The sequence below is a fragment of the Astatotilapia calliptera genome, chromosome 4 (assembly GCF_964374335.1).
Source record: "Astatotilapia calliptera chromosome 4, fAstCal68.1, whole genome shotgun sequence".
Taxonomy (NCBI): domain Eukaryota; kingdom Metazoa; phylum Chordata; class Actinopteri; order Cichliformes; family Cichlidae; genus Astatotilapia; species Astatotilapia calliptera.
The window spans coordinates 28206808-28231792 of NC_137425.1; the positions used below are offsets into that span (position 1 = coordinate 28206808).

General features: G+C 39.4%; 1 protein-coding gene across 6 annotated transcripts; it reads right to left on the reverse strand.

Annotated features, from left to right (window-relative positions):
* Window positions 1–875: 875 nt before the first annotated feature.
* LOC113021291 (uncharacterized) lies at window positions 876–15147 on the reverse strand. Of its 6 annotated transcripts, XM_026165877.2 has the most exons (5): window positions 14723–15078; window positions 14317–14377; window positions 5433–5457; window positions 3542–3622; window positions 876–2919 (listed from the first exon to the last, which is right to left on the reverse strand). In XM_026165877.2, exons 4-5 carry the CDS (start codon window positions 3585–3587, stop codon window positions 2054–2056), a joined length of 912 nt encoding a protein of 303 aa, XP_026021662.1. In that variant the 5' UTR covers window positions 3588–3622; window positions 5433–5457; window positions 14317–14377; window positions 14723–15078; the 3' UTR covers window positions 876–2053. The 6 variants fall into 6 exon arrangements, 5 of the variants coding, with proteins under 5 accessions (XP_026021662.1, XP_026021664.1, XP_026021666.1 ...); XM_026165879.2 differs by lacking the exon at window positions 14317–14377; XM_026165881.2 differs by lacking the exon at window positions 5433–5457.
* Between the last annotated feature and the right edge of the window lie 9838 nt (window positions 15148–24985).

A 24985-nucleotide genomic window follows, 5' to 3' on the forward strand; every position in this document is an offset into this window, starting at 1 on the left:
AGGTTTAATGCGTTTTTTTAAATGTGATCTTTAATTAACAGCATATTTTAAAAATGTCCATCCATTAATTTCATGTGGTAAGAAACATATTACATATGACAGCAGCTTGTTTTAACTATAATAATAATATCATAATCAAGGTTAACCATTTTAAAATGGATTTTTCTAAGTTAAATCCAGCAATGTAATTAGTGCACACTTTTTTTTTTACAGTAAACTTCTGTGGAATATTTCATATTTGAATGTGAAGTTATTTATAAAGAATCATATTAAACTTACTATGATCATAAATTAACAGTATATTACAATGGGGAATTATATTTTATGGTGTTAAATAAAGATAAATCCAATCATTTCATATGTGGGCTTACCTTCTTTAAATGTGAAGATCTGTTGTTTATTCAACATTTTGATGTAAAGTTACATTTAACAGCTTATGTAACATAATAGTCTCAAATTAACTGGATATTTTCATAATGATAAACCCATTTGCTAGTTTATAAACTTGATTTTGACATTTTTTGAACATATAAATGAAAGTATGCTGCCATATTTTATCCTGTTAAATATGCATCAAATGTACAAGATTTTTACATTAAATTACACAATAATCGAACTAATTAAAGTATTTTTCTGCAACTTTACACCTGGTTAATTGTACTACAGCAGTGGTCAGTATTTGTTGTTGGTGTAATTACTGTTTTTACACACGTAAACACCTTAAATAAAGGAAATTTTAGAAATACAAAGATGTCACGTGAATTAAAATTCACAATTTAAAGTCGTGATTTTAAAAGTCACAAAACTGCGCTGGAAAATCTCCATTTTAAAAAAATGCATTTCGGTGTATGATACAGAAGCAAATATGGGAGGTCTGCATGTTTACTGCTTTAGTGTGAAATTGTGAGTACATCTCAAATCTAATTGTAAAACTCGATCACTACACCAACTGGAATCTGTCATATTACAACATATCCTGTTTAACATCCACTGCCATAAATCAGTGTTATAGCTAAATTCAGTGAGAAAAAAAAATCAAACAAAGGTCAGATAAAGACAGTGATTTCCAGATTTTCTACAGTGAATATACAAGAAGAACATATTGTTCTTCTTGTATTGCCAATGTGGTTTTAAAGTGTTTCAAACAATTCTAGAAGTATTTTTAATGTATATATCAGTTCTAAAATAGTGAAGGCATAGTTCAAGATGGTGGGCAGTATACTATTTACTTTCTTTCCCCAAGAATTAGATGAGACGATCAGTGCCTCAGAAAAATATTAGACAAATTCTACAAACCAATTTTCTTAACTTGGCATGAACGTGAAACCAACAAGCCAAACTGCCAGGAAGTTTAAAAAAAAAAATCTGCCAGCCAGAACTTCTAATTAACACCTAATCAGTGTTTGAAACTGAGAGATAAAAATGTCTTGTTGCCATGTCAGCGAGGTTATCTGCAGCCCGAGCGCAGCAGTAACCAGATGCTGGTTTTAGTTTCACAGTGACTGCACAGACATTAAAAAAGTGTAATGTTTCTCATGTAACTCTGAGCAAGAATGAGATAATTTCTCAAAATGTTCATGTTTGGATTTTTACACAGAAATGGTGAATCTGAATCCGTCTTAAGAAACTCAACGTGTAAAGGTGATGCATCAAAACACAGAAACACTCAAAATCTCAGGCCTCAGTTGCAGGGTATTTTTCATACCAGAAACAGTGAGGGACACCATAAGCATTAAGATGTGCATGCTAAAGGATGGAGTAATTTCCCCACCCCATTTCTACAGGAACCATGGCTAAACATTTAGTGTGGAGTTTTTCTCTTGGATGAGCTTGCTTGCTTGAAGTTCTTATTTCTGTCCAGTAGGGGGTGGAAGTGGACTTTAGTTCTCAGCTTTGTAGAAGCTGCACAAATATATAAGTGCCACTTTTATTATCAAGGGGAGGTGAAATGGTGGGTGATGGTTTAGTATGCTATTAAACCCACTCATATAAAGCAACATATAAAGGAAGCAGTGTATACATGGTATACAGGGAGTCTTTCTTCAACCATTTCTTACATGACAGAGCAACACCGGCAGCTCCTGTGCGTAGAACTGCCTTTTCCCTCTGTTATGCCTGGTGGAGATGTATTATGTGACTCTTTATCACCTTCCTCTGCCTGCACATCGATTCCAGCTCCGTTTCCACCCGAGGGAATAACCTGAACTGCTTCATCTTTGGACTCTTTCCCGGTGCCTTGCTCTGCTACCTGGTCTAATGGTGAATAAAGTGGAGGAGGCATTTCAGGTCCTAAGACATGCTCTTCTCCATCCTCCGTGATTATCACTCGTTCCACAGTGATCATGCCTTCCTGCTCCTCTTGGCTCTGACTCTGGTCTGTTGTAGCATCAGCGTATCCCAAGAACACAAGTGTGACAGGACTTTCCTCCAACATCTGATTCTCCACAATATCTACTTTTTCCAAAGTGTCTCTCACTGCCATCGTGTTTTTATCATCTGTGTTTCCCACATTTACAACACACTTCTCACTGCTCAGCTCAACTTCTAAATCATCGCTTCTAGAGCCGCCGAATGGCCTGTAGTCTTCCTTTGATGTGCTGGGATGGGTATGAAGCGACAGGCCTTTTTTCTCTGAGCCTTTGCTAGCTTCTACTGTCTCTGTCTTGGTTGGTGTGACTGTGACTTCATTCAGCAGCACTTTCATCCCGACCCCATCGATGACACTCAAGATCTGCCCGAGCTCTTTAGACGAGGGTTGATCTGCTGACCCACTGATAGTGTGGATGCTCCTCCTGCCGTCGTCAAAGACAGTGGTAGCCTTTGGAGCACCAGCTGGTGTGGACACAGGAGCCACTGACCTAACGATGGTGGCACCTGTCTTGGGGTCCCGCTCTACCTGCACCTCCAACATTCCCAGGACTGCAGTCACAAAAGACAAAGTAAAATGCTTACAGTGAGGCAAATCAAAAGGCCCAGTTATAATTAAATATTCATATTGATCTAATTTCAAGTCATTCACAGACTATGTGAGACCTTTATTTTTCCTAACAAAACTGCTTTTAAATGTTTCATAGGCCTGGGTGTTAACAAAAAGTGAGAAAGTACTAAGGTCAATGCCAGGTCATGAAACGGAGCTTTTGTGTTACTAATGTGAGCCGGCACAACAGAAATTATAGGGGCACAATGAGCAAAATGTAGCACGCTTATTCTCTACACACAGCCCTCCAGTGGGCATTAAAAATTAACCAACAGAAATAACAAGAAGGCTAAATATAACATTGTTCCCAGGCCTTTCACTGCAGTCCCTTCATTAAGTCGTATCCTGGGGGCTGAACTTGGACGGAGCAACATTAAATAAAGAGGTCATCATTTCCAAGGGAAGGACGAAGAGGGAAATACAAATAACTGAGGATAGCCTTTTGCCAAAATTTAGGTTTATCAACTTGTACAGTTGGCATTTTCACTGGTAAACATTTTTGTCATGCACACTTCATTAGCATTCACAAAATTCCATCATCGATAGTCCATTCCTGTGTCTCACCTGATCGGCCATCTTGCCCACCTTCATGCAACATCCTTTGCGCCATTAGTACAGAAAAGGGACCCACAGGCAGTTTGTTCCCTGAGAAAGAAAACATAGACATGGAAATAACTGTATTTTCAGTGCAGTGTACGCACAGAGTGTTTTTACTTGCTTTTCTATTTGATGTTAATGAACACAAATCACCTGACTGACAATGTCTTCATTAAGGATGTCATTTGTGCACTATCTATATTAATAGGCACAGTTATTACTGAGACAAGGTGATATAATGAACATGTGCCCAACACTGCTAACAGTTTTCCATTTATCATTACACTGCTCACTCACAAGATTAGACGCGCATAAAAAGAGTGTGGAGGTTTCAGGATGACGTGCGCAGACGAGTTTTGACAGTTCACAAATTTGCTCTCACAACAACTGAAGGAGCGATAGCAACACCCCTTTTCATAATATAATAATAATAAGAAGAAGAAGAACAAGGAGAAGAAATACTTTATTTATTCCAATGGTTGGGATAAATAAAGTATTGTTACATGAAAAACAACTTAGCTCAAACATAGTATCTTGTAGTTCTTAAATACGTTTACTAAGGGATGAGCTCAGTTAAATAGAGAATTGAGGTACTTTGACTGCGCCCTTCCCAAGGGGTCATCACAGCAGATGGATCTGCACAGATTTTCCTTCCTCCTACTCTGGAACAGAACTTCCCGTTCATCTAAGCCAGGGACGTCAAATTATTTTACACTGTGGGCCACTGGTTCAGGCCAGTGAAAGTCCACTTTTAGTCAGTGTAAAGAACAACTACACATTTATTATTTTTGTTTTTTTTTAATAAAAAAGAACAACATTTCAACAATACAGCTCAGTTTCTGCACACGATAAAGATGGGCTTAAATTATAGGAAATAAATGTTTAAAATTATAGGAATATTTCTCTACCCTGTAATTATAATCCCATAATCCACAGATAAATCATACATTTCTTCAGTAGATAGTGTAGATTTTAGATAGTGAAAAAACAGGAACTTTCTGTTATTTTATTGTTTTAGTGTACTTGCTTATTTATACCTATTTAGTGTCCTATGAATACCATAGAAGAGGAGTTTATCAGTGGGAAAAGCTGTAAAACTTAAGAAAAGCCGTCCAATGGGCCTGATTGGAGCCAAAGATTCTGGCCCCTGGCCCTTATGTTTAAGGGTATTGTGTCTCCTCCCAGTGATGGTGCAAGACCCCTGCATAGTGCTGAGTATAAATATAGGCCATATCTTATCTAGAAAATATACAAGAAACAAAAACAGAGATTAAAAAAAGCCTTTAAAATCGTTGATTTCTTTTCTCTTTTCTCTTTATGATTTATTTATTTCCCTGGAAACAACATGTGAGTAAATAACAGGAAGTTCCAATTTTCTCCTTTAACATAATTAGGGTTGATTTTTTGTATGCATCTGTCTGTTTATTTATATCTCAAACACTAACATCACTCATATATTTCACTTAGTGTCAGATGTTCACTGCTTCATATCAGGGCTGGATGTGCTTTTATAATGTATACACTCTTTTTACTTCTGTGTCCCTCCCAACTCCATAGAAGCTTTGTTCACAATGTGGAGATTGGCCAAAAAGTGCTGTGATAATGGTCTTCTTGTAGCACACAGAGTCAGAAGGAATTTAAGTAATGTTGTTACGCTCAAAGTAGAGCTCTTTCTCAGCCACGGCTCCATTCTGTCACACAGACTTAGATTATTATTCTTCAGGCAAAGACTTAGTTATGGCAAATTATCATCTGCCAAGAAAGAATGGTTTCTAGGCAGGCATAGTGATGAAAAGTGACAAAATATGATAGCAGCTGATGGTAAGCTAATGGCGGCTACGTGCAGCTGACTTCTTACCTTGCACGTCCTTGTCAGTGCCAGCCTGTGGGTAAAGGGAAGAGACTATTTTAAGTACTCCCCATGGTCAGACACTCAAAGCAGATACTGAGTCTACAACTTTAAACTCATGCCTCTGCCCCTCGCTTTCCCGAGCCCTCCCCAGTTTGTGCCCTGCTGTAAATATTTCACAGCCATCGTCAGAGAAGTGTTGAATCAAGTTTAGTTCCATCAAGTTAAAAGAAGCTGAGACTGTCTTGCCCAACAACCATTTCATGCCTGATACTGGCTGTCAGCATGAGACAGAGCTAAATGTGGGCTGGACCGCACAGTGGAACATTTGGTGGAGGCCAGAGGTCAATAAATACGACACATTTTTTGATAGAAGAAGAAAATACATGCTAAGGCATGATGCTAAGGCATTACATTAGTACAGCTTGCATTGAAAAACAAGCAGGATGTTGTCAGTATTTACCTAATTTCAGGTAAAGGTCTTGTTGCTCCTGTAAATATATTTAATTACTCGCAAAAACCTATCCTATGGATATTTTATTGCTAGGCCTACAGTGCTTGTCCACTTTGCTCATGTATGGAAACTCAGACATGTATGTTAATGTTATCATGTTATTATTTTTATGTTCATTAAATCCCAAAGTGCCACTGCACTAAAAACTGTTTTATTTACAAAAAACAGCATATACATAATGTGAACAATATACACATACATGTAACGTACACGTATTGTGAACAGTGTACATGTATGTTTTGAGATCAGCTAATTAGGATATGAGTGTTCTAAAAATAATTCCCATAAGCTTTAACGATGTGTATTATCCTGGTACCCCAGGCAGTTAATATAATGTACTTCCTCCAGATTAATTAATGTGTCTAGGAGGAGTTAGGTAAGAGATATAGATATAGATGTACAGACAATTTAATATTTTGTATCAGGAAAAGAAAAATGTCAAATTAAAATTAGTGGTGTCAGCGTTAATCTCGTGGAGATTTGCCACGTTAATGTGGTTATGTCGTTAACGTCATTTTAACGAGATTAACGCTGACAGCACAAATTAAAATATGAAGTTACTGTTGTTGTTGTATATATGTAAATGCTTACTCAACCTAGGGCACATCTTCCTATTATACTTGAGAGCAGCTTGGTCATCTGGCTGAAGCCGTGCAGTCACTAGAGTCTGTGTTTTTTTCTTAAGAGACCTCTTTTCTGGCAACCGCTGCCCCCTCTGTCTCATCCTCAGGCTTCTTTTGACTTTTAGTTTGTTCCCTGACACACATGCACACACGCACACATTGTCGTAGACATCATGTGTGTCAACACAAAACGACACACATTAGAGCTCATAATATAAATGATTCAGAGCAGTGGACACTGTGTCTGTGTTTATGTCGTACGCCCTAGGCTTTAATCCATCACGTCAACTGTCACATGGCTGCCTTCTTTTTGAACTCATCATGGCTAGCAGAGCAGTGGGTCTGTGACAGAATACTGTATGCTTCATGGCAAACATTCACATCTTTAGAAAACGATGAGTGTGAGCCAGTAAAATGTAGATTATGTTGACTCGTTAACTTTGACACAGTCAAATCAGTGATTCGATCAACTGCATCTGAATGAAACTGTTTAAATGTGGCTGTGTGTTCAGCAGCTTAGCACAGGACTGAGCTGAAAGCTGTAAATTGCATGAAGGACAGGAGGTGGAGTTGTTTCACTGAGCCGCTGGCCTCTTGTGAACTTCCTCTGAAGAAGGATGTCGAAATAAGAGTCAAGGAAAGTTCAAACTCAGAAAATCAAGAAAACGAAGCAGAAGGACAGAGCTGGAGGAGAGGCGGCGAGGATGGGTCAGATAGGAGACTAGAGTAAATGTTGGGAGATTGTATCTGCAATAATCATGAACGGATGTTTCAGCAGATAATTTTTTTTAAATAATAATAATAATAATAATAATAAATTTTAATTTTAATTAAAAGGCACCTTTGGTGACACCCAAGGACACTTAACAATAAAATAATAATAGAGATGACAAAATGAAGAACAATAGAAACAAAGTGCAAGATAAAATTAACAAACAGTGTTTTCACAGTGAATATGCAGATTTGAACAGATGAGTTTTGAGTTACATTTAAGCTGGAGGAGAGAACCAATGTTTCTTATATCTGGGGGTAGAGAGTTCCACAGTCTGGGAGCAGAGCAACTGAAAGCAAGAATAGATGTAGACTGGGTGGAAAGAGGAGGACGTAATCTGTTAATGCTGCGTAGATGGAAATAGGCAGTGAGATTATTGATGTGCAATTTATAGGATAGTGAACTGTCTAGGTAAGATGATACCTAGGCTCTTAACCTGAAGTGAAGGGAAAACTGTGGAGTTATCAATAGTGAGTGAGAAAAGATTTGCCTTCAAAAGTTTGTATTTAGTTCCAATAAGGAGATTTCAGTTTTATCCTCATTGAGCTTAAGAAAATTAGAGCTGAACGAGGATTTTAATTCATATAGGCATTCTGTAAGGGAAGAAGTTGGGAGGGAAAAATCAGGCCTGCAGGAGAGATATAACCGGGTGTCATCAGCAAAACAGTGAAAGTGAAGATCCAAGAGGGAGGATGTAAATTATGAAGAGAAGAGGGCCTAAGACTGAATCTTGGGGTACACCAGAAGTGACTGAGAATAGACAAGAGCAAAATGATTTAAGTTGAATAAACTGGGAGCGGTCATGGAGATATGATTGGCACCAAGCTAGGGGTGTGTCAGAGATGCCAAGAGAGGAAAGTCTGCTTAGACACAGCTTATATATAAGCAGCTCAAAATAATTAAAGGAGCACTATGAGAAAAATCAGAGGTCAGTGAATAAAAAAAGTCCTGGTCAAGCAGGTTTTCTATCAATTGGAAGGTCAGTAGTTTGATCCCTGGATATTCCAGTCTTCAGTTTTAATGTATCCTTAGAGAGAATACTGAACCTGCTTCATCTATTAGATATATTTGAAATAAATCCTTAAATATTAAAATAACACCTTTAAACCACTTAAATGTTTTGTCTAGATTAGAGTTGTCCTGATCAGTGATGGTAAAGTTGACTGTTGAGATTTGTAGATCAGTTCCCCATTCACAAATTAAATTAATATCATTATATGATTCCCTTTAATCAACTGAATCTGCCTTGCTATGTTTTACATTTACATACAATCTCCACATATAGAGACAAAGTCCCCAGTCTGCAACCCACAGAACCTCTTATTGCTAGACACCACAGGGCAGCCCCAGAGATGCCATGTCCATGGCCTAACAGGTCAGAGCTGATTTGGTGAGCTGATGGGCACCTGCGCAATGTTAATGTGTGGCAGTCTGAACATAATGTGTAGCCTATATATGACCAAAACCATCTGCCAGTGTTAACAGACCAGAAGGGCCCATTCAAGGGATCAAGACAAACGGCCAGCTGCCTGGCAGTGGTCCTCTTACTCGTTCTGCAGTCCTGGCAGAAAGACTGAGGATTGTATTGCTGCCATTTTGGATCTTACTGAGTATGAGTCAGGCCAGCAGCCTGCTGTTGTCTGAGAGTGACAGAGAAAAGATGTCACAGCTCAGCACCACAGCCCAGAGACCCAGACATCTTGCTCAATGCGATCTGTCACTCATTGTCGGGAGTGACATCCTGAAACCTGACAATTGGGTGTCTTAACACTTTAGGCCAAAAACTAGCAGTCCTACCTGCTGTAAGTTACCTGCTTTGGTAGTAGAGCGTCTTTCGAAATACATGATATTTTTTATTTACATTGAGTTTGATGTGAAACATCATTGAAAGACATAATGTTATTGGTCAAAAGTGGTTGCTTATATACACATTAAATGAGAATTTTCCAGTTTTTCCTTGTTTATCAGAACACAGTATCCATGATGGAGGAACACTACAAATATACTGGAGAATATCATCATGTATTTCTTCCATGGAAAACAAATACTACTTCACATTTACTGCCACAAAGAAGAAAGAAGGTATTGTTGTATCTTTAGGCTCGACTGCAGTGCGGATGGTCTGCTCCTGCCGTTAGCAGTGCACATGCCTGAGGCTGCGGGTGTTTGGAGAACGCAGAAATGTGCTGCACAGTGTGTGGGAGGCTTTTGCAGTGTGCATGATGCAGCACACGGCTACTGGCTGCATAGACAATTTAGGCTGTTATGTCTTGTTTACTTTAAAAAGCTTATATCCTTCCTTCAGGGAACAGTTTAGCAGTCAATGGTATGCATAGTGGCTTGCAGCAAACAGTGCCCATCCAATATCAAATAAAGGTCCTTTTCTGACGTCATCATTACAGGAGGAGACGCTTGCATTTTCTCTCAGTTTTCAACACAAAAACAGCCAGAGTTTTATGTAAATGCATTTTCTTCTGTGCACCACTTGGTTGTGGTGAGAGGTGTCTGTAAGATTTCTGCCATTGAAACACAACATGTAACTGAAAACAGCTTGCACATGTGTGGATTGGAGCAAATCAGACATAATAAAGTCCAAGTGACCCAACCCAAAACATCTGACTACACGTCAGCTGGGGAAATATCTCACTCTGGCAGCCACAAGATATGGCCTGATATAAGGGTGGGGCCTACCAGCGGCCAGTTTTTAACACAGCTAAAAAGAGAGCAACAACTCCAGATCCCTGCCTCAGTTTACACTGCAGTCACAGTTTAGCTGAAGGTCCAGTGAGACCATCCTGTGTCTGAATGGCAAGCATGAGGCCACTGAAAGCTTTATGAAGTCATAGGTGCAAATAATAAATAAAGAGAAATGAAGCAGCAAAAAGGAAACTGGGGAGAGCAAATTGGGCGTGTGTTGTGAAAATCTCTTGAGTATGACGTAATTTTCCATTTCAGCGTCCCATTTTCCATAAAGGAAAAAAGGCACAATTCACTGTAAAAAACACTACATTTTTTTCAGTGTAGCCGTTCTCCCAGATGTTAACAGCGAAGCATATACAGACTGGCTGTTATTTAGCACTTTTCTACTGTATTTGAGCACTCAAAGAAACTCAGGGTTCAGTATCTCACCCAAGACGTTTTTTGACATGTAGACTGTAGCAGCCTGGGATCAAACAACCAATCTTTCAATGAGCAGTGGATCTGCTCCACCTTCTGAGATACTAATGTCTCCTCTGTGGTTACCCAAACACTGTACATGCTTCCATGAAACAAGTATTTAGGACTAGTTAGCTAGCCTGTTGGCATGTAAAGATAGTATGGTGAGGTAGTTCTTAAAAAGTAACAAATAAACAGCACTTAAAGACTAAATTCTGAATACCAGGAAGACTTTGGACCTAGCAGCTGTTGCTGGTTACTAACAATCAGTGTTGGTCAAGTTACTTGAAAAAAGTAATTAGTTACTGATTACTGATTACTTCTCAAAAAAAGTAATCCAGTTACTTTACTGATTACTTGTTTTCAAAAGTAATTAATTACTTAGTTACTTAGTTACTTTTAAAAAACATGATACACTACCTGAATGCTTGATAAAGCAATAGACCTTTTGGGCCAATGCTATTTTTTCTGCATAATCCATCATATAAAAGTGAATCAAATGGAAAAGTGTCTTTTTAAAAAATTGTTTATTACTTTTAATCTTAACTTTATAAACAGTGCATCAAACAAAAATTAAATTAAATTCAACAGTCTTTGACTTTAATAAATTTGTTTAACATTTGAACATATTTCTGCACATTACACCATATTTTAAGAAAATAAAGGCTTAAACTGTATTTCTGCATACTCCAGCATATAACATAAATTATTTTTGTGTATACACACATCTTTTCATATAAATAAAGCAAAAAATAAATAAATAAAATAAATAAAATTAACAAAAACATCTTTTAACAGTTGGTAAAGTGCAGAGAGGCATAATATTGAGATTACAAAAACAGAAAATGCTATTGCATGCTACATTCAGGCTGTTAATCCAGTCTCAGTTTGTGGCAACCCTGAAAAAGACCTATGTTTTATTGTTTTCTTTTGGACTGAAACAGTGGTTATATCGCATCAGCAGAAGCTTCTCAAACCTTCTATCAGAAATTCTGTTCCTTTTTGGGGAAAGCACCAATCCACCTAAACTGAACAGCCGTTCCACTGGTGCACTGGATGGAGTTGGACTGTTGTATTTCATGTACATCTTTTTGAGATTTGGGAACTGATTCAGAATCTCAAGCTCATAGCCTGACCTTAAAAAGTCAGTTATTTCTTTTTCTGCTGAGAAGCTTTCTGTGGGCTGATTCTGAAATTCAAAAAAGTCCATTTCGGCTGGGCTGGCTGGGATTTGGGACACATTAGTGTTCTCAGTTGCAGGAGCAGCTTTACGACACTGTTATCAGGAGCTCCTTCACATACTCTCTCCTACGCTCATCTCTCAGCCAACGAAGTTTAAACTTGGGACAAGTGGCCGCTGCGAGAAGTCCTTCTTGGCTGTCCAGAACAGCATCAAAACGAGTCTTGATGGCCTGTAACATACAATATGATGCAACTAAGAATAAAATTATTTTACTGTATAATTACCTATTGTCAATATTTTGTGGGCTTTACAGCTCTAAACCATCTATATTTTCTATTATCAATACTGTATGAGATTTAATTTTGGCTGAGGCTTTTGTTGATATTATGATTAATATTCATGATTAATGATGATCAATGTCCCTGATATTTAACAAGGGGTGAATACTTGGTCTTTTATTCTATCATTTTAATAATTGTACCCACTGCTTAAAACAAAGTATAACATCCACCCACTGTGAATGGTATAATAAATTTAACAAATCCACCCAAAGCAATTAATAATAATCTTACCTTTACAATGACATCTGGAAGGCTGGCTGTCATTCTAGAGAGGTCATCTTTCAGGGCAAGGGTCTTTGACATCAGGCTTGTGAGTGTTGGCAGTAAAGCCCCGTAGGTGCACTCATCCCCTTGTAAGATGTCCAGAGCCACTGTCAGGGGCTTCATCACAGTACAGTACTCTTTCAAGAACTGGTACTCCCTTTCATTAAGGCACTTGATTCCCAGTTTTACACACAGGGGATTAAGTTCATTCAAGGGAATTGTGATGATTCTAGAAATGGCCTCATACAGGGAATTCCACCTTGTGGATGTCGGTACCATTAGTTTCCTCCGACTGACTTCCTCCACCTGTTCAGAGGCTAATGTTGATCGACTTGCTTTAGTTCAAAGAGCAGAACATTTTGCAATGCTACTCCTATATACAGCCTTGGTGTCTGCACAGGAATTTAGATGTTTGTCAACATCGCTTGTTGAAATCAAGTTAATTGTGTGCGATGCACATCTGTAGTGTGGAGGGAGGCTGAACTGTGCATCACCAGATGCAGCTGAAAGAGCTTCTATGACATCAGTAAAGGTCGGTTCCTCGTCATCACCTTCTTCATTTTCAGATTCAGACTCCAAATGACAGGGCTGACATACTCTGAATGCTTTGGCAAAATTGGATGCATTATCCGTTACAGTGGCAATAACTTTGCCTTGTAGTCCATATGATGAATGGATTTCTTCAATCTCTGCTCCAATTACATCATAGGTATGGCTGCCTCTAATTCTCTTGCATGCTAGAGCGGCCTTGTTGTGTTGTAATGTGGAATTAATCCAGTGAACTGTTACACCCATAAAACTTTTATTATTTACCGTCCAGATGTCAGCAGTGGTGGAAACAAACTCTGCCTCTTCGAGTGTAGCCTTCAAGTTAGAGTTCATTTTGTCATATTCTCTCTCAAGGTATCCTACAAATGACTTTCTCTGGGGCAGCTCGACACCACTTTTAGTTGGTATTTTTTCTACGATGCGTCGGAATGATTCAGAGTCAACAGTGGAAATTGGCAACATGTCCTCGACGATATAGGCAGCGACAAACTTCTTCAGTTCAGCGGCACTAAGTCCTGTCGCTCTTACGTCTAGCTTAACCTGTTTAGCAGGAGTGGGTCCATCTGAGGTTTGCCCGGTGGAAGTAGATGTGGTAGCCACAGCGGTCACGTCAGTGAGGGGATCCTGGGGGTTTTCTGTCAATTTAACATTCTTGTGGCAGCGTGCTAGGTGCTTGCTCAGGTTGGAAGTGGAATTTTTCGACGTAGAAAGAAGTTTTCTTCCGATGCAGAGTGTACAACGTACGCTTATGTTTTTGTCGCTTTTTAAAGAGTCAAATTCAAAATAATGTCGGTATTTCCAAGTATTAAATGCTGCACGATCGTACTCTATCCCTCGCTCCATGTTTTCTATTGTTGACACACGAGCTACCATAGCCGTCGCACTCGTTTGCGTCATTGTCATGAGACATTCTCGCAAAAAGTTCACGGTTTTAGTAACGCAGTAACGCAGCGTTCCTACGGGAAAGTAAAGGTAATCTAATTACCGTTTTTGCAATAGTAATCCCTTACATTACTCGTTACTTGAAAAAAGTAATCCGATTACAGTAACGCGTTACAAGTAACGCGTTACTGCCCATCTCTGCTAACAATAGCTAGTAGCTAGGTATTTTCAGGGTAATATGAACACAACAGGACAGAAAATGTATTTTGAAAATGCTAAAGGTGAAGTGTGAAGATCCTATAAAAAAAAACTGGATTCAGGCAGGCCTACAGACCACTCAGTGACTTCTTGGTAACCACCAATCTCGGTGGAAATTGTGTATTCCGCGACCGGGCAGAAAGTGTTTGTGGGCAGTTGCTAGCACAGCGCTGCACAAAAAAACTCCTTGTGTTAACTTTGGCCACTAGCATACTCCTGCCATCGCCCTAGCTTGTGCTGACTTGTGTTCCGACTCATCTGCAAACATTTCAGACACTTCAGATATTATTTAAATTACACTTTTGGGTTGACTTTGAGACAATCAGCTATCAGCACAAGAAAGATGCAAACCTTTTTTTTCCCCCAGTCTCACTCCTGAGTTTCTCCTCTTTTTACAGTATGGATACCTCTCCTGGTGACGCAAGGCGAACTCAGGTCAGTGACAGGAAAAAAGTTTGAAATAAAAGCATTTGAAGTTGTCATCAAAGGGAGGATAATAGTACATTTAAAACATGTTTAGTGGCCAAACTCTGGATGTCCATGTGTGGATACAGTAAGATAAAGAAAGCTTGTACAGTTTCACACTCCTTCACATTGTTCAGGATTCATACAAACTTTGACCACATACTTCTTCTAATTATTTTCTAACACTGAATGTTTCTGAAAGCATTGAACTGTCTGTACTGACTTCAGAAACATATTACCATGAGAGGATTTGCTTTCAAGTAAGTTTCTCATTTTTTAAGTCAGTACTTACCCCTTGTCCACCCTTTGTAAGTTACCTTCTAAGAGCCAAATTGCCAAAAAAAAAAAAAAAGGCAGGTTACTGCAAGATGAAGCAGCAGAGACGGCTGTTTTTCCTCCTGCTTAAACCAGAGAGAACTGAGAACACGGTTCATATCGCTGTGGGTTACACCCGCTTCTAATAGAATTCTTTGGTAACACCCCTTTACTGCCGTGTTCCCTAAAGACAAGGACTTGTTCTGTGTAAAAGGAGTCTACTGAGAAACACAGACAGTGAGAAAGAGTAGAGGGGGGATATTTTTAGGAGATGTGACCGACATATTAAAGCATTGGCAGAGTTCAGGGATACCGAAAGAAATACTTCAGTGACACAGCACATTGCATACATGCTGATGCTGTATGCCTACTGTTAATGTAAGCTATAAATATGCTGAGGTCTGCTTCAGGCCTTCTCTATACCCAGCGAAGTGGGTCACTCATGTTTGGGCTGATGGCACGTCTGAGTGCGGGCGGGCAGGCTCAACTCAGGCTCCTCGAGCCATTCATTTCACAGACCAATAGTTAGTGGCCAGAAAGTTAACTGTGGAATGGTTTCTGGACAGGCAGTGCATATCAAGTGAGACAATTCCACTGAAATGACAGGAGACAATGGCGGTGCAGTAAGATTATGTTGACGTGAGGTGAAAGTTCAAGATGGTAAAAGGCTGACCAAAGTGGACAGTAAAAGGGAAAAACTACTGAGTGAATGACTTTCAACTCAGTAGCTTGAAGCCTATGTTGGTGCTTTTCTTAGAATTATTTTTAAAAAGTGTTTAAATGATTCTGCTGAAGGAAATATGCAGTAGCAGTTTTGTGGCTTCTGTCTGATGGATAAATCTTACAGTATGAATTATGATACAGTATTTAATGAGAGTGCAGGATGTACTCAACTATTTCTTTTATTATTATATTAAGATTTGATTTTATGATTCTTGAATGACTTGGACCTTATTAAAGCTGCATGTACGGTACTCTGTGGAATTGCAGGCTGTCCCACATGAAAAATGACCGTTGTGAAAGAGAGATACAAAGCTGACTGCTGTAATGGTCTTACGACCAGTGATATCCTGGAATAAAACTCTCACAGACTCCTGAGTGGCAGCGACACAGCTGGGATCTGAAACCCATTATTTTCAATGGCTTGAGCTGTGCACGAACAGTTTGCCAATATGTTGAAGAAGCATGGTGTGTGGGAAGCGGACTGTGCCATACATTTGTGCGGCCAATAAAAACAAAGAATGGGCACGAGCTGGTGCACATAGTACATGTAACATGCAAAAAATGCTAGCGCAACACATATCTTGTTCTAACATGTGTCTAAGGCGACCAGATCAGAAGTGGACAAACTTTAACCACACATGTAAACAAGCAGCAGTATACAGGGTGTATCAAAAAGAATAGTCCAGTTTTCAGCATGCTTTAATTCCACAGCTGTTCACCGTTAACAATCGAAACACGTACTGTTAGAAACAGTGGATTTGGGATTTTTTACGTTTCCAGAAGGTAGCATAACAACAGCAGTGGGTAGAGTGGCTCCAGACGTCCATCCACTGACTATCATATCTTGTTAACATTGTAAGTTTTGTTTGCAAAGCTTTATATTTAACAATGTATTTTAAAATAAACCTCAAGTTTCGATGTCTATTGCTTTAAAATATATAGCCTTTTGAAATTAGATGATTTTTTAATGGAAGCTGTGCACAGTTATTGGGTCACTCTAAATGGAAAGGGTGCTAAACACACTCTGCTGATTCAATGATGACACCTATTAGACCTCAGTGGAAGGAAAACAAACCGCAAGCACAAACTTTGTATTCCATATTAATGAGAAGGCAGATTCAAAGAATTATTGATTGCTAAAGAGCAGGCTTGCTCTGAAAGAAACTAAGGGGAAGGGAAGTGATAAAGAGATTGTGCTGTACTACATAGATATTGATTAGCTCGCACCCTGACTCATAAATCAAACATTTAAGCCCTTGCCAGGACCAGGCTCAGCTAAGACAGGTGGAGTGGGAGCAGGTCCACATGCGTTGTGAAGCTGTATAAAAAATTGGTGCTTCTTGGTTTGTAATTCAATGACAGACTTCAGATTTAGTGCTGTCAGGTTAGATCAAACCTTTGCACTGCAAAGGACCTTTGAAGTCAGTGTGCTTAAAAATCCTTGCAAACGTAACATAATTTACCGTCACTGTACTCACTGCTTGTTAAACTGAGAGATCGTCCCCAGAGAGCTGCCTCATGAGTCAACGAACCACTTATCTGAAGAGGAATGACTTCAGATCGCCATTACAGTGCGATATGTCCTGAGGTCCTGAGGGAAATTTCTTGAAATTTGGAAATTATTCAAGATTGAACTATTCAGAATTTGGCAATTAAAGGTCCCTGTTAAAGCAGCAGGTTTTGCCTGTCCTTTACACTGAGATGTCCAGTGGAAAAGGCCATGAATCAGGTGTAGAAGTCTTGTTCAACAGGGGTTCATGATGCAACACAGTCCACTAGGATATAGATTAAGTCACAGTACTGTGTTGTCTCAATGTTTGACATATTGCGGAGTTTTCAAGCTAATGGAATAAATATCTATATGAGAATTTTTCTGTAGTAGTTACTGTTGTACATGTCAGGGTCCTGGGTCTGAGCGACCCAGGGTCCCTGAGCAGTTATGGACTTATCTTTTATTTTATGTATTTTTGGTAGTGCTGTCCCTCTTCTCCCTATTTGCAGATATGTGTGTGTGTGGGTGTGTGTGTATGGATGCAGGTGTTTCTGCGAACACCTGTTTACAGGCGCCTTCAGGCCTGGTGGCTAGGGGACTGGCTGCAGATCGTGTGTGCCCGCGGGGGTCAGTGTTTAATGGCTGCTTCTATTGTTTTCCTGCAGGAGGAACGTGAAGAGGAAGGACAGATTGTGTTAACTGGGAAACACACACAGGAGTCTTGGGGAGCAAGGGGGATAAATTGTGCATCTATTGTTAACCACGCTGTAAATAAACGCACTGTTTGAATCGGAGAGTCCTACATCTTGGGTCCTCCTTCCCACATCCCCACGGTTTGCCCTGGCAAACCCTGACAGTACATGTGTGTTACTTTACAGACTCGCTATCAGAACTTTGTCACTCTGAGTCAAACGATTTGATACAAAGAACAAAGCACAGCAGAGATCACAGCAATTGCTAAGATCAAGACAAATTAGATCTGTGACACAGAACAATGTCCGTCTAGGCCACCGGTGGAAGAGTCCTGTCTTTGTGACATGTGAAGCACGAGTAATGAAGAGTTGTGCCCATTCGTGAATGAGATGGCACCGCTGGGAGATATTGCTCTGTTTCAATATGACAAAGAAGCTCACTGAGAGGCACAAGGTCACTGACAACCCCTGGGGGAACTGCTATCTCCTCATGACGGCAGCTGCAGTGCTATGCATGCACAAACACAACACACAAACACACTGCATTGGAGTGAGGGAGTATGAATATGATACCTTATGTGTTATGCTTGAAGGTTAATGAGATGAGAAATGGTTGACAAAGGGTGATGACTTTTTGTTGGCAGTCTAGCTAATGTTTCACAAGCAGGAAGCAGGCTTACATGATGGGTGTTAAACATTTGAGAACACACATGCTACTTCCTGTGGACACAGAGAAACAGTGAGACGATGCAGTAACATGTAACAGTTAAACATCCCAAAGACATAAAGATCAGGTACTAAAGTACAAGGATGAAGAGGTTTCAAGCATAAAAATGAAGAAGGGGCGAACAGATGTGGATTGAATTCCATGGAGGTTTATGACCCAGGAGAAATCCCTACAGTGAAAGGAACAGAACAGAAAGTCTCTTTGAATCATGCACATGACTCATATTTAGAGCTGCAGCCACTCGGTGGGCTGACACAATATTTCTATGCAATAATATCACTTGAGTATTATAAGAAAAAGACCAGATTAATTACAGTATTTCATTGAGGAACTGTGTGGTTTTTAAAAAAAATAAAATAAAACAACACTGACTATTGTCAGTATATAACTTTTGTGTTTGTTGAGCATGCATTACCAACTTGAATATATTTTGTCCACAGTGACAAGACCTCCTACTCCTCTCTGCAATAATATTCTCCCAAGGACATAACGTTTTTTGGGGGGCTCCAGCTGCCAGTGTTAGTAGGGGAGACCGGGGATAGTTGTAACATGGGTCAATTGTAACACTTCCAATTTCTCCAATCAGGGCTAAGTTTCAAATGATGTGACTCATCCTGTGCATGCCCAATTCAGTTCTGCTATCACATGTGAAAAATCAGCACATTTTGTCAAACACAGACAATTTAACATGAAAAAAAGTTATTTGTATGCCAAAAAGTAAGTTTTTCTACTTTATTTCAATTTCTAATAGCATTATCTGCTTTGCAGTTAAACTCATCAAACTTAAATTATGTTATTTGTATGTCTATGGGGATATATTCTGTGTAGGTCTTTAGTGCTAATGTTTTAGCCGTTGGCTGTAATGTTAGCTAGTTCATGGCTATAGGAGTCTGGGTCAGTTGTAACAGCAACAGTCTGGGTTAGTTGTAACAATAATGCAGATGTTACAACTTACCACACTATTACTTTAACTTATATTAAACAAGTTGGGGCAACGACATCAGCAGAGAGAGGTTCACTGGTCGCTTTTGTATATGCGGTTAATGCCATTGGCAACACAATTCCTCCACTGTTTGTGTTCCCACACATACATTATGCAGACCTCTGTGTCAGAGATGGACCAGTAGGAAGTACTGGTAGTGGAACTAAATCAGGATGGATGCAAGAAACAGATTTCCTCATCTTTCTGAAGCACTTTGCAAACCACACCAAGGTAAACCATGATAAAAAGTAATGGAATTGCGATGCTGGTGAACAACTACATTTTTTCAGCTTCATTGTTATGTTCAAAATTGGTGCAAGAGTTGTAGGTTATAATGCCCACTGAGCCAATGAGGCCAAACTCAAGGAAGACCAACCAAAATTAATGAAATATTCAGTTGCAGAAAATTCCATAATTTGTCTTTTTTGGGGGGTTGGAATATGTTCAAAAGCTAGATTTCTGCATTCTGTCACACACACACAGCTACATAAATGGATGTAAGTGCATTCATGTGTTGAATAAAAAAGATTACATGTTAATGTTTTGTTAGTACCCTTATTTCATTGTGTTACATTTCACCCCAGGATATGTTACAACTAACCCAGACTATGGGGTTAATTGTAACATTTCACTCTTCGTGTTTGAGACCATACCATGCAATGGGTAATTGTGCTGCAGAGAAAATAGCTGCACTGTTTAATAGCAGAGACATGTAAATACTTTGCATTACATTTTGAATACACTACCTTAAAAGAGCTCCAATTTACAGACAGAAATGTCAAAAATGTTACAACCATCCCCGGTCTCCCCTACTGCGGTACTATACTTAATGACAGACAACATTAGTCATCATTAAGTCATTAAGTCCCTGAATCATTTTACTTTTAACATCTATGCAGGCAGTGGTGTATAAGACTGTGTCAAAAGGGATGCAGTGGCAGACCTTATATTTCTTTTAACAGACCCAAATGCAGACACACAAGACAGGGCAGGGCTTAAACAAAAATCGAGCTGTTTATTAGGCTGGAGTAAATAACAAGCAAGAGCAGGTAGATGCAAAGGCAAAACTTAACTAGAGCTACACTGGGAAAAACTAAATACTAAACTCAAGGGACAAAGAACATCAAAAGAAGATAATGAAAACCTGAAGACGGATTACAGAACATGGAAACCAGGAAACATGGAAGCTAGGGAACTCAACGTGAAGACAATGACAACGAATGACAGAAAACTCACACACTAAATACACAGAGAGGAGACGAAGGGAGTGGCAACACCTGAGGAACACAGCTGAAACAAACGAATGTGATGCCACAGGGGAAGCAACACAGAACGTGGACATGAGACAGTCAAAATAAAACAGGAAACACCGTGAGACGTGGACTTGTACATGAAATTCACACAGGAGGAAAGGCAGACGAGAGAGGGAACACAAGAGAGCATACATGAAAGCACAACACACAGCACAACACTACAACGACGCGACGGGAAGCTGTGAAATGTGTGTTTCTGTTTTATTCTGTTAGTATATTGTCTTTCTTGTGCTTTTATTTGTTTCCCTTTTTGTTTCCAAATTATTATTCCTAGTTTCTGGTCCCTTAGTACCCAGTTATATGAATTTCAGTTTAAGATTACTCAGCTCCCACTGTTGAGACAAGACTGTGGTTATCAGGAAAATTTACTATTACCAATGAAATGGTAATAACATGATACTTGTTTAACCTGATACCCCAATATTACAACATTATAAGCTGTAATTGCAAATGTGAATACTGTTGCACACAGATAAGTATGAATTCAATCTTTAATGGTAAAATTAAAAGGTAAAATAAAAAATTGCTGATTTGAGTTTCTCTATAACTGCTTTTAGAAGTTAATGTGAATTGCAAGGGAAGGAAAATAAATAATGGATTTTTTTGTTGTTGTAGAATTTAAAATCCCTCGCTAGATATTCTACTGTCCATCCATAATGCATCGGACTTTCTGTTGCATATGAAAGCCATTTTTTTTAGCAGGGGAAAGAAAAGAAGGAAAGAAAGGCGGGCACAAGCATTTCACATCTGTATCGCTTACAGGATGGTTGGCGTTTTAAGTTTTTCTGCCTTATCTTCTCCTCGGGGGCTCAAAATGGCCTTTTACTGCTGTCACTTTCTTTTCTCACAGTTGAGGTCTGGCGTGAAGTGACAGCACAGTTGTGCAAGTGGTGGGAAGGAGTGGGTGTGAAGACTTTGCACATCAGTGGTACACAAGAGATGAGACACAGTATGCTCCTGATTTTCAAAGTAACAAAATAGCAAAACTGCCTTCTGATTTTTATCATGATCATTAGAGGGGCACACACACACACACACACACACACACACACACACACACACACACACACTCCTCGTGCCTATGGTACGACAACTTTTCTCCGTGCCCCTGGTACACTGCGTAGAAGCACTTTGCCACCCACACACACACACACACACACACACACAGTTTAGGAGGCAGAAATAAATCTCGTGTTTCAGCAGGATCACTCATATCACACACTTTTTTTCAGTATAGCTTTTGTACTCCTTCTTGACAAAGTGAGAACAAATTTGTTCGCCCAGCTGAGTCAGGTCAGTTAGGAAATCAGGGGCAACGCCCCTGTCTTACTGTGGCTTTAATTACCATCTGTGACAGCTAGACTGGTGTTGTTTTTTACTGTGTCTATTTTATTCTCAGTTTGTGGGAAACACAGATTTCTTGAGTGTCACAACATCTTAACTGAACAACACAGTTACAAAACTACAGACCAGGAATGAGGCCAGGTGAGCAGACACGGGTACACAAACAGACGACCTGACAATGAACAAAGGAAGATAGAGGACTCAATTTCACTTAAAGGCAATGAGGGAAGTGGAAACACATGGGAAACACAGCTGACACAAATGAACATGACGCAAAACTAAACACACCGAACATGAAACACAAAACTATCAAAATAAAGCAGGAAGCACTGAGATGTAGACTGACACATGAGCTTGACACAGGAGGAAAGACAAATGAGAGAGTGGAGGAGATAGAGATATGATGGTCTGTTGAAACATGGAATTACACACAGGAAAGGGAGTTAAGACATCTCGACAAGACAACATGGAAATGGAAATGTTTCCTCATAGCTGGCTATTTTTAGAGGAATGTATTATTTTGTTTGTTTGTACCACTTAACACTGAACTATGAATCAAAAAAATCTATTTTAAATCATATATTTAGGCACTTTATACTAGAAGCCTGTCTCAAACATGTAATTTGTTCCCATTTCTTCTGTTGAAACTATTTAAAATGTCAAACATAACACATTTAGACAAGGATAAAATGAATTTTTTTACACCAGTAAAATCGTGGCATATCTCAGTATGATGTGCAGTGTGTCCTTAAAAATTTCACGTGTTTGGACAAGTGGAGGACAAAAGAAGAAGTGTCAGGTCTAAAAAAAAACCATCTAAAGCAGGTGAATAATTTCTGAAAGTAATAAATGCCCTTAAACACTAGTAAGGATCTGACACAAAACTTAAGAGATGCATCTCGCTCTTCAGTTGATGCATTTACTGTTCACTGAAGCCTCATCAGAAATGGTCTCAGTGGAAGGATGGCTGTGAAGAAGCAGTTCTTAAGGAAGTGAAACAGGAAGAAAGGGCTAAGGTATACCAAATTTAAACAAGAAGAGGACTGAAAATTCAGTGGCAACAGGTCTTATAGATGGATCCAAATTTGGTTCTGTTTTTAATAAGGTCAGCAAAGAAGTATTACAGTGATTATCTATTGTCAATGGAAAATTGTATTTAGTAGTCAGTATAATCTTTTAGTGATATAAGTTTGCTTATGGTAGGATGCTGTTTGTAGTTATTTGTATTAGGAAATGTTTAACCATGTATACTTAGAAGCATATAATTAATTGTGTAGTGACAGGATGTGTGCACCCCAGGAATGCACCCCCACGTCCTGGGAGCATGAGAGCTCGTACCTTGTCTTATTGCTTTACGGTAGGATTAACGTAGCTATGTCTGTTTTAGTTTAAGTGCTTCTTTACATATAGATGAACTGTTGGACTTTCCAGACCAGCAGGTTAAGGGAAGTTGTTTATGGGGCCACACTCTGACCCCACACACACACATACACACACATACGCTCAATGGAGTATAAAATAAAGACCGGGGCAGTTCTCTCACTGGAGTCTCTTAGAGTGGAGGCTGCCCTTGCTAGCAAGAAGTTCTGTGTGTTTCTCTTCTCTGAGTCTTTACTGAAGAAGTGTTTTAGAACATTTTCCCTAACATCTATAAAACATCATAAAGCGTTACTATCAGCAAACATACTCTCAAAAGCGCCAGTTTGTTGCAGTTTGTGAGTGCGGATCCCACGTAGATTACTTTTTTTTTTTTTTAGTGGTGGAAATGGGGTTCAATAATGGTTTAGAGCTGCATTTCAGCCAGTGATTGAGATATTATTAAAACTGATGAAACTATGAACACAGAAAAATATCCTCCGAGTTTGAGCTACCATGCACCTCCATCTGGAAAGTATCTGATTGGCAGCAGCTTCATTTTTCAGCATGACAATGATCCCAAACACACTGTCAATGCAGTGAAAGCATACCTAGATTGGAAAACATGCAATGACCTCCCCAGAGCTCAGGCCTCAGTATTATTAAAGCAGTATGGGATCATTTGACAGAGAACAGATGAAAAGGCAGCCAACATCTAAAGAAGAGAAAAACGTCCTTCAAGAAGTCTGGAGAAGTATTCATGAAGACTACTTAAAGAAATGATAAGAAAGCTGCTTAAGAGAGGTCAGGCTGTGCTGAAGAATAAAGGGGGTCATACCAAATACTGACAGTGAAGCTTGTTATTGTACAAACACAGTTTTTACCTCATACACTGCATTTCCATGTGTGCTTGCACTTGTTTCAATAAATTGCTGGACCTATTTCCTATTTTCTAACAAAGCATAAGAGGATAGCTCAAGATGTTTGCACATTCCTCTGTCTGCTTTGCAAATTAAACCATGCTTGTGCCTTGTGCTATGACACCAAAAAGAAGACATCATAGTGGATCTGTCAGAGTGCAAAGATTAACTTTGAAAAGTAACAAAAGAGCAACAGATCTCTTGCTGTATGACATAGATTGTTATGTTTGGCACAAAAATCAACACAACAGTTTTTTTTGTAGAGAAAGTAATGTTTGAGTGTTTACAAGTAATGGCAGATCATCGTGTCCGCAGTGGATGGAATTTGTCAGACACAGGGGGAGACTGCATAACTGGAAGCCTCCTGCCAGCTGACACCAGAGACCCTTGGGGTGAGGGGCCTGATTCAGATCAATATGCTCTATGTTACAAACTTGCCTGAGGCAGACTCATGTATGACACATCGCGGTACATTCAGGTATTTGCGCTCACACAGAAGTGATCGCTCTGTTTTTATCTCAGCCTTTGAGTCTCTTCTGCAGTGTCAGATGTTTTTTTTTTTATTTCTGTGGAGTCGTCATCTTGCAGCACAGATTGTTAGCCATCGTGCGCGGCTCCCTTCAAAGGCCTGCGTGCAGCCTGATTTCAGCGTGACTTACTTCATCATTGGCTCAAATCAGCATCAAAGCCC

Coding starts and splice junctions, on each gene's coding strand:
- LOC113021291 (XM_080301005.1), bottom strand. CDS start 13,728: ATGACAATGACGCAAACGAGTGCGACGGCTATGGTAGCTCGTGTGTCA.